This window comes from Dysidea avara, chromosome 5 (genome assembly GCF_963678975.1).
Source record: "Dysidea avara chromosome 5, odDysAvar1.4, whole genome shotgun sequence".
Lineage (NCBI taxonomy): Eukaryota > Metazoa > Porifera > Demospongiae > Dictyoceratida > Dysideidae > Dysidea > Dysidea avara.
The window spans coordinates 10,800,801-10,813,256 of record NC_089276.1 but is presented as its reverse complement, the minus strand read 5'-3'; the positions used below and the strand labels follow the sequence as shown (position 1 = coordinate 10,813,256).

The following is a 12,456-nucleotide window of genomic DNA, read 5'->3' as shown; positions in this document are numbered from 1 at the left end:
AAAAATTTCCTTATAAGGATCTAAGGCATTGATATATATATATATATTCTTATATATTCCCGCATCTACATCATGACAGTATTTTCTTTGTAAAACCATCATACAATAATCTTTTGCGCTGAATTTTTTTCTGCTTGTGCCTAAATGGTGTAGCTACCCAGCAAACTTGTAAAAGTTGTAAATACACAGAGTGAATCTATTGTAATAAATTCTTACACATTGTGCAAATTTAATTACATCATACTACTAATTAGATTATTCAATCACCATCCCATTTACACAACTAGTGCATAATTATGTAGAGAAGTGCTGCTAAAAATTTGGTGATGATACCTGCAACTATACAAGAGTTATAAGGTTATAAAACAAGAAGTGTAATTGTTTGGTTAAAGAAATTTGGGAAACCAAGGGTTATTCAGGTGTAAAGCATACATATAAGTGACTGGATTGTGTAAAGAACACACACCTGATGGCACAAATTTAAGATCACTCCAAGTAGACAAAGTAAACATGCAGATCTGAAATTTCTCCATCAATTAACCTATGCATGTTGTCGCTTACTTCTACCCAAATTTCGCCTTTTCCTGTCAGTGCATGGTTAAGAACTATCAAAGTTGGTATATTGAATGTGTGTGAAAGACTCATTTTTCACATGTATGTGTATATATATATATATATATGTAGCACCACCATGTTAATGCATACTATAGTAATGCAAGTAAGGAAGGAAGGTTTATTGTAGTTATAATGTATATGAAATGATGAACATGAAAGTAAAAAAAAAGTTAATATGTTATCCTGCAGTTACTTCATTCAACCAGTCCATTGTCGACTGGACAGTTTTACGTGTCAAATTCCAACGATTGCTAACCCTCCAAACTTTTTGAGCTGTCATCACGTCATGTTTCACATCTACATGGTGAGTTGTCATGGGGTGGTAAGCATAGTAGGATGACAATCTTGTGGCATTACATTGATTTCGGCACACCACTTCCTGTGGTAATGCAATCACTGTGATGTCTTTATTCTGTGATTTTCCTTTGAGATAATAGTTTGTGTCATAATCAAATGGTGTCCATGTTATGTTGGATGTAATCAAGATGCTACTAAATCTTGTTTGATCACTGGCAGCTAATTCTACAGGAGTGCTACCTAGTTCTTGCCACATTCTTTCTACAAATAACATCAAGGAAACATAAACTAAAGCAAGTACACACACACACACACACACACACACATGTACGTATGTACGCACACGCACGCATGTATGCACGCACACACACATACACACACACATGAGCATCCATGCAAGCACACACACAAAGCAAAGCCTCCAGCAGCTGTGCGAAACACAGCTATTGCTTCCCACTGAACCAGTCCTGAGATGCTGAAAGGAGAAAAAATACATGACTGAACCTAGGCAGCTTTAATCATCCAATGTACACTTGAACACTTACAGGAGTCTGCCAGATGTTCAGGATGTTTTCTCCTTGTTAATATTACATAATAGTGTATTTGTATCCATAGGAGCCCTAGAGAGTGACTTCTTTACACACTTTTATTGCAATGACCACTACTAATTCCTTTACATATGTTTGTAAACTTTTGTATCAAAGATTGTTAATAACATTGCATCAAAGAAAGAATGATGCCATATGTAGCTAATGTAGCCACTTCACTGAAGTCAGCCTACATGGTAGTAGCCCATAGGGACTTCAGAAATCAGAAGCTGTCCTTCGTAGAGATTTTATAAATGTGCGCACGGTGTCCTTTATACAAAGGGTCTTTAAAGAGAGGCTGGATGCACTGTACATCATTAGGGACTAAATGTCTTTGGTGTAGTTTGAACATACAATTATAATAATAATCCTAATCAAATTATCAAATATCATGGTTGTCTATAGTAGCACTTGTGATGCTAAGATGTTATTAGTACTTTGCCGTGCAGGAACGAAATAATTATATGTGCATGTGAGTACTTCTAACGTAATTTTAAAAATTGGCTCTCTACAAACTTCAAAAAGGCTGGCAGTTTGGTATTTGGAGGTGACGGAAATGTGTATCATTTTGAAGTCACATAACATGAACAAACCAACATGACCAAATGCTGGATACAATATGATGTATGCATATACATTCATGTGTATTAGCATGTGTCTATTTTCTTATGTGTATATGGCTGACATACCAGTATTAGCATTGCCCCTAATTAGCAATAATCCAATGCAGAGACAGAAGCTCCAAGCTTTACGAGCAGCTGATGGCAGACAGTTTGTTGCATTTGCAGTTGATACAATGATGTCACTGTCATGGAGGTGATCAAATATTGGTTGAATGTTATTAATCAGGAGAGCATCAATGTCCATAATGAGCACATCATATCCCCAGTAATTTAGTAACCTCAATATTGTCAACCTCGTGATGACTCTGGCACTGAATATCCCACTGCCATCCATGTCCTTTATTGAGTAAATAATGTCATTTATTCTCACCAACTGAGATAGTATTCCTTTCTGACTTAGTATATCATGAGATGGCTTATCCATACACACTACTAACAAGTTCTCCAGTAAAGGCATTGCATTTGACTTAGCATAGATTAACCAATTGATTAGGACAGAGAAGTAGTTCATGCTAACTGTCACATATGTAAGTTGTTTACCTATTTTCGCTGCTTCTAATTTTGCCTTCATCTCGGTAGCCCATGGTGAATTCAGTATGTCATGAGGTAGATGTGTTATGTTAGGATAAGGGAAGAGAACGTCTGATTCAGGTGTTATAGAACTAATGACTTGAGGTTGACTATATGTTGCCACATCAACTGGATCAGAATCTGATTTGGGATTTCTGAATTCTTTTTTACGTAAAGGTTCAGAATCATCAATGGTACTATATTCTTCACTAATATAGTACACTGTTTCTCTATGTATAACAGAGTGCTGTAATAACAGTAGAAACAACAAGGCAAAGACAAATTTGAATGCATTTCTAGCAGCTGTCATAATTGCTCCAGTTGTTGTTGATATGTACTTTTTCTATTAAAAGAAACACAAAATAATACATGATGAAAGAATGATGTGCTGTTGTTTACATACAGTACATGCATATCAGGAGGGGTTTCTGGGGTTTCTAGAAACTGGTCAAGTGTATTCAGACATTTTGCATTGATTTGCAAAGGTTCAAATCAAAATACTCTAGTAGAGCAGTCAACTACCCTAATAGAACAGTCACAAACTGTATTAAATTCACAAAAAATCTGTTTGCTGAGGTTTCATACATAATGAATTATGGCATTCTGGGATGTGCAAAATTCCTGGCTTAACAGAAACATGAAATCGTGTAAGGAATTGTCACAATTACATTTTGATAATTTATAAAGGATGTGCCAAATTCCTTTCAGGAAATTTGCATGAATTACAACAATTTTTATAACAAACGTAGCTATACATTTCCTGAAAATTTCATTTACCATGGAAGCATATCTTTTTGCACATGTTACTTAGTTTACCTGAACCAACACAGTAAAAATAGTCCCAAGTCATATCTCAAGAGTGCATAAAACCTGAAATTTTCCTAGGGGCACGACCACAGAATAGCATCCATGTCTTTTGTATGTTTCTAACTTCCCATAGCTCCACCTCTTAACTCTTTAGCCTGCACCCAATACTGTACCCAGCAAAAGCAAGCATAAACAGCCTATATCATTCAATTCCTTATTTTGGTGAAAATCGTTACCAGATTCAGTCTCAGAACACCTGGCATGCACAATTCATTTCAAACTTTTTCCTAGGAAAAGCATACCCCCAGACTCCTAACAGAAAATTTGGAAACCTGTCACCAAAATTCCTGGCTGGACTCACCCTTGACATATAACTAATTATTATAGTGGGGTTTACAACTAAACAGTCGAATAAGTACGCACAGTATACATGCATTTTAAAATTATCACAAGGCATGTTAAACAGGCTCTGTCGTCTATGCATATAAACACCCTTTGCAATCTGATGCCCAGATGAATATAGAGACAAATATTTGGTGAGCAGTACATGGTCATGATCAGTAATTTTATTTTAAATTTTCACTGTATAATGTACTCAGTGTGCTGCAGCCATGATAGCAGATAAATCCCATAAGCTACAGCTCGCCTTGAGTTGATCAGTTCTACAATAGCTATGTATAGTTACCACTACTATAAAATATCTGGACTGGTCTTTACAGGAAACAAACATTACTATTTACTTATATATAGCTACAGCCATATTCTATGTCTATTATTTTAGCAGACAGTTTACCTGTACAGGTTCTGTCATCTTTACAACTATAGTATACACCCTTCACAATCTGATTCCCAGCTGGTATCTTTTATTTTGTAAAATAAACTGCATTCAGATTTTCACTAAACACTAGCTCACTCATATTCACTTATATAGCTGTTTGTCTCATATACATAGTTACTTTTTGTTAAACTTTCTTTATGTAGGGAAAGCCCTTCATCTCTCAACTGGAAAATTTTGATATATAAATCTGTTATCATTTCTCTCTCTATGGGGCCACTCTAGGTATAGTCACATATTGGATGCTGTATAGTTGGCTGACATCCCTGTGGTCTGTGTATTGAGGGGATATCTACTCTAAGCTATGACACTCTGTTGTTTTAATGCTAAAAAAAATTAATAATGGCTTTGTGCATTGTTAAAATTTATTAGCATTAACATTATTGCAGCCATTTCTTGGCCGCTACCTTTGATTTCACAACTTTTTTCACCCAGGCTTTTTAAGGCCGCACCACTTTTTCACAGCTTGACTGTTTTTGTGTGGTTTCTATATACATGGAAGGTTTGACCTACCAACCCATTAGCCATTTTGAAAAATCTGAGTAACAACTGTTCAAACAGGTACACATAAGGTCAGTCTTTTCTCCCTTCCATGTAGCTATAGTTACTGTATACCTGTTGTTTATCAGGCCCTGTTTTCTTTAGTGGGTTCTTTAAGCAATTGCAAGATGATTGAGATGCATTAGCACTGGAAACTTTCCAAAGGCCAGAACAGATACATTTAACAAATGCATAGTCTTTAAATCTGTATATGAACTGAACTTCTGAAGGCATGAAATTTGTAACAAAGTTGACTGATACAATGAAAAAATACAAGGTAGCTAAATGAGGTCATCCTTACAGCCAGATGCTTTCCTGGATCAGATGTTAACCATCTTATTTGTTGCTTTGCTCTGCAGTTTTGAGCTTCTAAGGGTCAAGATCTCACCATTATAGGTGTAATTTGCATTTGCAAGATCACCTGCTCCGGCAGTAAATAAATTATGTGATGCATGCTATTTCGAAGTATATATGGCAATATATACTTGTAACAAAATAAGTGGTTTCCTCAATAGCAATCACTACAACTATAAAGTTATGTTATGAATTAAAATATGTTAGGCTATCATTGTAGGTTATTGGTAGATCCTCAGAATTGTACATGCCTTGCAATCACTAGCTACCTTAATTGTATGCCGTTGACAATTTTGTAGCTAAGGTAGCCAAATTAAATTAAATTTCTTTAGTTTACAGTTTGTAAGTCACTACCTTATTCCCCCAATAGAAGTATATACTTACTGTAGTTAATACTAGCAAGGCTCGAGTACTATATACAATCTGATATTGTTGCTATAGAAATGATTCAATGTAGTGCTGCAAGATATACAATGAACAAATTACTTATGGAGAAGTAGTGTTACCACCATGCTCACATCACTCAACTGGCCCTCTCTGGAATCACAACATACCTTTTGTAAACTCATGGCATAGCCAGAAAAGTACTTTAAACAGTCACAATAAACATGTACACCTAGTAAAATGTTTCCAAACCAATTAATGCTCACCACTATTAATTGCATATATCAAAAGTGTGTTACTTGAAGTTGAAAACTCGAAATAAAATTTTGATTAATGTGCTTATAGAGCAAATACCTATGGATACTTAACCACATGGTAGTGTGGTTGTCAGGTGTTAACCACAATGGTGACCTGTAAATGAATTGTATACACTTTCTATGTGTGAGTACATGTGTGCGTGCGTGTGTGCGTGTGTGCATGCATGCGTGCGTGTGTGCGTGTGTGCATGCATGCGTGCGTATGTACGTGTGTGTGTGTGTAAATGTGTTGGAAGGCAATATTGAATGTTTATGTGTGCGTGCAGTGTGTAGTATGTGTGTGTTGTATGTGCATGTGTAGTGTGTGTGTGTGTGTGTGTGTGTGTGTGTGTGTGTGTGTGTGCGTGCATGCGTGTGTGTGTAGTTACTTACAGAGTAAAGCAAAATGATGGCCTGCTAAACAATGTCAGTTATTTGTGTAGCTATTCATGCTGATTACGCTCTTCGTAAACCAAATCAGTTAGATTTTTAACTGTGAATATCAAAGTGGTGTGTGTGTGTGTGTGTGTGTGTGTGTGTGTGTGTGTGTGTGTGTGCGTGCGTGTGTGTGTATATACATGTGCATGTGTGTCTGTCTGTCTGTCTTGCTCTATGGTTACCTATGGAATAAAACAAATGCTGGCCTGCTAAATATTCATGCTGAATATGCACTTCACAAACTAGATTTTTAACCGCATCAAAGTGGTGTGCATGTGTGCATGTGCATGCGTGCATATGTGTGTGTGTGTGTCTGCCTGTCTGTCTGTCTGTCTGTCTGTCTGATTTGTTCTGTGGCCACCTGTAAAGCAAAATGATGGCCTGCTCAGTTGTGTGTGCATTCATTCTACATGTACGTAATTGTGTGCAATTCATAAAGCACATCAGTTAGATTTTAACCATAACAAAATAGTGGTGATTATAAATCCCTTAATGTGGTTAGATTTCTTGGAAAGCAATAGTAAATCTATCCTGTGTACAGTATGTAATGTGAAAGTGTTTATGTGTGCGAGTCCATCCATCTATGTTACTTTCATTTATGTGATGATTATTTGTCTGACATGTATACATGTCCTTATTCATGCTATACAGTCATTTACAAGCATGTTTTCCTTTTCAGCCTGAAGATTAGGTATTAGCAATCTGTAATCACAAAGCTAGACACATAGCAGTCATCAGGAAGCCATACTAAGCTGATAAACAATAAAATTGTGTTATTCTTACGTATTTGTGTGTATGTCCATTCTAAATTACAGAATTAGCAGAATTTGAAGTACTATATGTGCTGTTTAAAGTATCTATGCTTTAATACATGAGAGAATTAATGCATGAAGGATCAAGTGATATTCCAGTCTTCTATTCTGTCAGGGGCGGATCCAGAGTTTGGAAAGGGGGGGCGCACTTTGCTGAAAAGTTGAAGACCAAAAAAAGAAAGAAATGTCACAGCAATAATTGCTGTCCTTTACCAAATGTATTATGCATAAAGATCTTTATTCAGATCCTTATTCATAGCTTCATAGTTAAGCTACACTGCCTCGTGAACACTGTGACTGCTTTATTAGAGTAATTGACTGCTCTATTAGAGTATCTCGATCTTGTATGCAATTTATTTTTTGAAAGGGATGAGGGGAGGCACGTGCCCCCTGCTACTGCTATTGCTGCTATTCTATTGTACATTCGCAAATAAATTTCTGTCAAAATTGCTGCCAAATGTAAGGTAACTGAATCTGCAACAACAAAAAATTCCCTATGGTCGGGAGCATGCCCCCAGACTAGCTCCCCTAGCTTTCTGTGTATGTTTAAGATTACTACTATATACCTCTGATAGTCTTGCCTCATTTGATAGACACTATTTTATTAGAGCTCTACAGTGACCAGAATTGAATTTTAGGCCACACCAAGTCAAACCTTAGTTTCTGGTCACCCGCCCGCATGGTAAACCTGGAACCCTAGTTTATGAGGACTATTATTAATATTACAGATGCTTAAGTGCATGTGACCCAGCAAGACACTTATTTTTTTACTGCAAAAGATCGAGATACTCTAATAGAGCAGTCAGGGATTCCAATAGAGCAGTCACACTACTCTTAACTCTAATATTAGGTATATATGCCACACTAATAAAATGTTTCTAACTATAGCTAGTTTTGTCCTTGATTATATATAGCTGTTCAGATTATAACTGTTACTAATGCTTCTGTAACCAAAGTAATTTCAGTAGCATTAACTACTAGCCCATGCAGATGGGCCATAGCTTTAACTTTATAATTCAAATGTAGTCCTCTAATGATTAGTCTAGTAACTTCAAATTCCTTATCACTGAACACTACAGGGGTATGGAAAGCCGGCAACATTCGGTGAGCTTAATTAAACTTAAACTTTTCCATAACTAAAATTAGATTGGCAAGTAGAAACCCTTATAGTTTAAACATTCCCAGATGATCACTAAAAACACTAGTCTGGAGCACTCAATGACTCAAAACTTTGACAGTTACTTTTCTCAAGGTTTACTGAATAGAAGGCTGGAAACGCATAGCTAGTGGGCTAAGACTTCACATTTGAATGAAGAATTTCTGATGTGAAAACAGAAGTTAAATTTCATTTTGGATCATGATCATTTGAACAACTTAGCTATAAGTCATAGTAATACTTTCCTGACATAGCTAATGAGACATTTATTTCACTTGGAAAGCATAAGTAGCTACATGAGCAAAACATTTCCTATAGTATATTCTAAATAAATAAATAAATAAATATACTTAAATGCTATACATCAGTGTATAGCTAGCCATGATCCATCAACAACTTTCCTAGTGCATTTTTTGCCGAAGCACAACTACTTATGTTGTTGGTTAAGTTTGACTAAAAACAAAATCAACATGAATTTGCTAAATTGAGCAAATAATAATACCATACGGTATACTGTCACAGTAGAATCTATAGTCCTGAAGTCCTGATCATCCGCCCGCCCGCATCCATTTGTAGGCTTGGGAGTGACCAGAAACTAAGGTATGACTTGGAGTGGCCTTAATAAACCTTTATCGCTACACTTTCAGCTAGCTACTATTTTTTATGTTTACCTTCTATATAGTGAAAGTAGAAAAGCTATGCTTTGTTGGATTGAGCTTTGTGGATAGATGATGCGTAAAAATTATTAGTATTTTTATTAGAGCTTAATTAGTTAGCGCAACCCCTCGCGCTATAAGGCCCATCATAAATTGAGTAACGGAAAATACACGTCAGTGTCCGGGATTAGACCAGAAGCTTATAACAAGGGAAATGACCAACTCCAGAAATACTCGAGCGAAGCAAAAAATATGATTGAAGGCTTATGAGGATGCAATAAGTGAGTTTTCTGTATTAGCTATGGACTAGCCAAACGTTTTAGTTAGCTGACTGCTTGTATTCACATAGCTAGCTCAATAAGCCTTCTCACAGGTCTGCGAGCCCAAGTGGGATAGCATCCACAGAAAAAGGAACCACTGTCTCCGTACAAAATGATAAGGTATCACTGGCCAAGAGTGCTTCATTCGAGCCTACTGGTTATCTCACCCTCAGTGGCGGAAGGGATGCAAGGGGGTGTCACGTCGGATCACGCTGTGGGTAGATCTGCGACCGCGGTCAAAGTCTTGACCGGGGAAAATTTCACCTTGATCCTTGACTTGCAGCGTTTATCGTCTTTGACCTGTGACTTGAGCGTTTCTTGTCGAACTTTTGACCTCTACTTATTTCTCTGTTTTCCTATTCGCACCTGCGCTTGTAACCTAGTATAATATTTTCTTAGTGCGTGCTACCAGCAGCTGGGAGAGAAAAATCATTATAATTACGGCGAAATGCCTGTTGGAGCTTTAAAACATCTTCTTAGAGATCCTTACTTCTTGTGAGTTACGTATAATCCCGTAAACTTGATAATAGCTACGTATAGATTTCGATTGTGGGTTTCGAACCTTCCGTATCGTCTTGACCCTTGACCCACTGTAAGAGCTATTTAGTGGCCTTGACCGTTGACTTAGAGTTTGACCGCGGTCGCAGTTCGACCTACAGCAAGAGCCTGAGTGACACCCCCTTGGGATGAGGGGCTTGCCCCCACCCCCCACCCTTTCAGAATGATATCTCACCGAAATTATACTTCTTGGAATGGGGCTGAAAACCGTCGATGTAAACGCTCAAATACCCTAATAGAGCAGTCGAATCGCTTCGACGTGTTCCTAAAAGTAGAAAAACCCTCCGGCGGGAATCGAACCACTGACCTCTAATGTTTCCAGGCGGGTGATTTTTGCATTGCTTTGAATGCTATAAACTATTATGCATTATGTTCATTAACAACTAAAAGCTTTGCCAAACTGAACTGAGAGGTTTTTATTAAATGCAAATAGCCTCTTTTAGTACTTTTGACCTTAAAAGTTTGTGTTTTAGTAGAAATGCTTCATATTGTACCTATACATTTATTCTGGTGAACTTTGAGACAATGTGAAAGTTAAATAGCAACAGCTGGGGGCTCTGCCCCCCAGACTCCCTTCCACCAGAGATTCTATACTCTGGTAAGCCCCCCTCACATCAACTACTTCCTCTGCCACTGACTATACACTTGCATATACTGTATTATGATGCTTATAGCTTCTACATATGTAGTCATGTTCATAAGATAACCAGTAGTCAAATGGAAGTAACGTCTATTTCATTAAAATCAATGTCATCAGTTAGCTACCAGAGGACACTCTCAACATTTCAGAATCCCGCAAACCAGAATCAACTCTTACTTGTTTTCCTTCTTGCCATCCACTATTATATTATGGCCAGAAGACATGCCATCTATAAGGCCACTCCAAATAAATTCTCTGTTTCCTGTCCTGGACTCAGGAATATTTGCATGATGTGGGTGGGTGGGTGGTCCATTTCCATTATTTCATTACAGCTTTTCAACCCATTATTTGTCTGGCATAATAGGCCCGTAGGCAGGACTTGAAGAAAAAGGTCCACAATTTGAGTGAAAAGGTCCACATTTTCCCAGTAAAAAAGGTCCACTGTTTCAGTAAAAAAGTTCACTATTTCAGTATTGAAGTCCAACATTAAAGTGTAACCTAAAATTGTAGTGTCTGAAATGTCATCAAATTCAGTTTTTTTAGCTTGTATTTTCAAAACATTTCCTGTTGCATGCCCCCAGACTCCCAACTACACTTACACAAAGGTCCACCTTTTCATCCAAAGAACCTACCCAGATAAAAGTCTGGCTATGGCCATAAAAAGCTGCATAAAAGCATGCTTAAGCTTGTTCCTTCCTTTTTAAGTTGCAAAAAATAGCACAAACATGACGTTTGTGCTGACTTGATAGCACTGCTGACACATGATCTGACACTGTTTCAAAATGGCTTTTACTGAGTCTGTCAGTATGGAAGAATAACCGGAAAATAATGGAAGAATACAGAATAATAAAATATTTAGAGCTGACAGTAAACAGATGCGGGCGGTGGAGGGGAAACAGAGAATTTATTTGGAGTGGCCTAAACTGTTGTAAAGACGTTTTTTTTAATTATTTGTCACTTTGATTATCCCCCCCCTTTTTCTGCTTACATGTAACTACAGTATCTGTGCGTTATATTCCGTTTTTTTGAGTCCTACACAGTAATAAATGAATAATAAATGTACAGCTGTAATAGTAGTCAGGTGACTCATGACCTGAAGTTATGACTTACATAACTTAAATATTGACTCCATGCACTCAAGCTCCAATAGAATACCTTTGGTACTGGGGTGAGTGGCTACACAAGGAGCATGTCTGAATGAATACATATATTATGCTCTTATTCATGCAGAAAGCAGAAAACTGTGCACTCGTGTGCCTAAAATAGTTCCATTTGGTTTAACTATATAATATTATAGCTATAGTAGTTCTTATCAAAATGTTCATTAGGCCTTTATACTTCACAATGTCATGTGCAAGTGCATGGTGGCACTCGGACTCCCGTGAATGACATTGTACAATTTAATACACAAACATAGATGGTCAATGATTTTCTTACCGTTTGTATATATAGCTATAATAAGTCCGCGTGTAGTTATAGTAGCTAGATCCTAGCTGTGCTCTGATCCACAAATTTTAAAATCTATTTGTAGTACAGAAAAACCCACATAGTTATATTTAATTTTAGTGGTACAGTATGAACTTATGTTACAATGCCTTGCAAATGCATGCATTTACATGGGTTCAAAATCAGACAAGACAGCTAGAGATAGATAGCTAGTCTAAAGTCTACTACACAATTACAATTGCTGCATGCATGGGTATCTAGTTATATAAATTGATTATTGTGCTAGTATTGTAGTAGCTAAAGTTGTGAGCAAATCTATAAAACTTACTTAGTACAACATCACATGTATTGCCATACTTGTAAGACAATATTACAGCTAAGACCTAGAAGGCATCAATCTGGATTGGCCTGTAGTAGCTTAGCTTCAATACCATTGACTCTGGCTCTAATTCTAGTAATGTGTGCATGTATAAGTAGAAACATCAGAAACATCAACATAAGTCAGCTGCAGGGGCACAGCCA

At 37.1% G+C, this 12,456-nt stretch overlaps 1 protein-coding gene across 1 annotated transcript; it reads right to left on the bottom strand.

Annotated features, from left to right (window-relative positions):
- Positions 1–728: 728 nt before the first annotated feature.
- On the bottom strand, positions 729–12,032 carry LOC136256364 (uncharacterized). Its single transcript, XM_066049301.1, has 3 exons — positions 11,926–12,032; positions 2,189–3,035; positions 729–1,173 (listed from the first exon to the last, which is right to left on the bottom strand). The coding sequence occupies exons 2-3, from the start codon at positions 3,000–3,002 to the stop codon at positions 794–796; spliced, it is 1,194 nt and encodes a 397-aa protein (XP_065905373.1). The 5' UTR covers positions 3,003–3,035; positions 11,926–12,032; the 3' UTR covers positions 729–793.
- Between the last annotated feature and the right edge of the window lie 424 nt (positions 12,033–12,456).

What these genes read in the sequence shown, in the direction of transcription:
- LOC136256364 (XM_066049301.1), bottom strand. Translation starts at nt 3,002, where the DNA reads ATGACAGCTGCTAGAAATGCATTCAAATTTGTCTTTGCCTTGTTGTTT. An exon ending in TAGGGGCAATGCTAATACTG is followed by an intron (nt 1,174 to 2,188) that starts GTATGTCAGCCA and finishes TGTTATTTGTAG; the next exon opens with AAAGAATGTGGCAAGAACTA.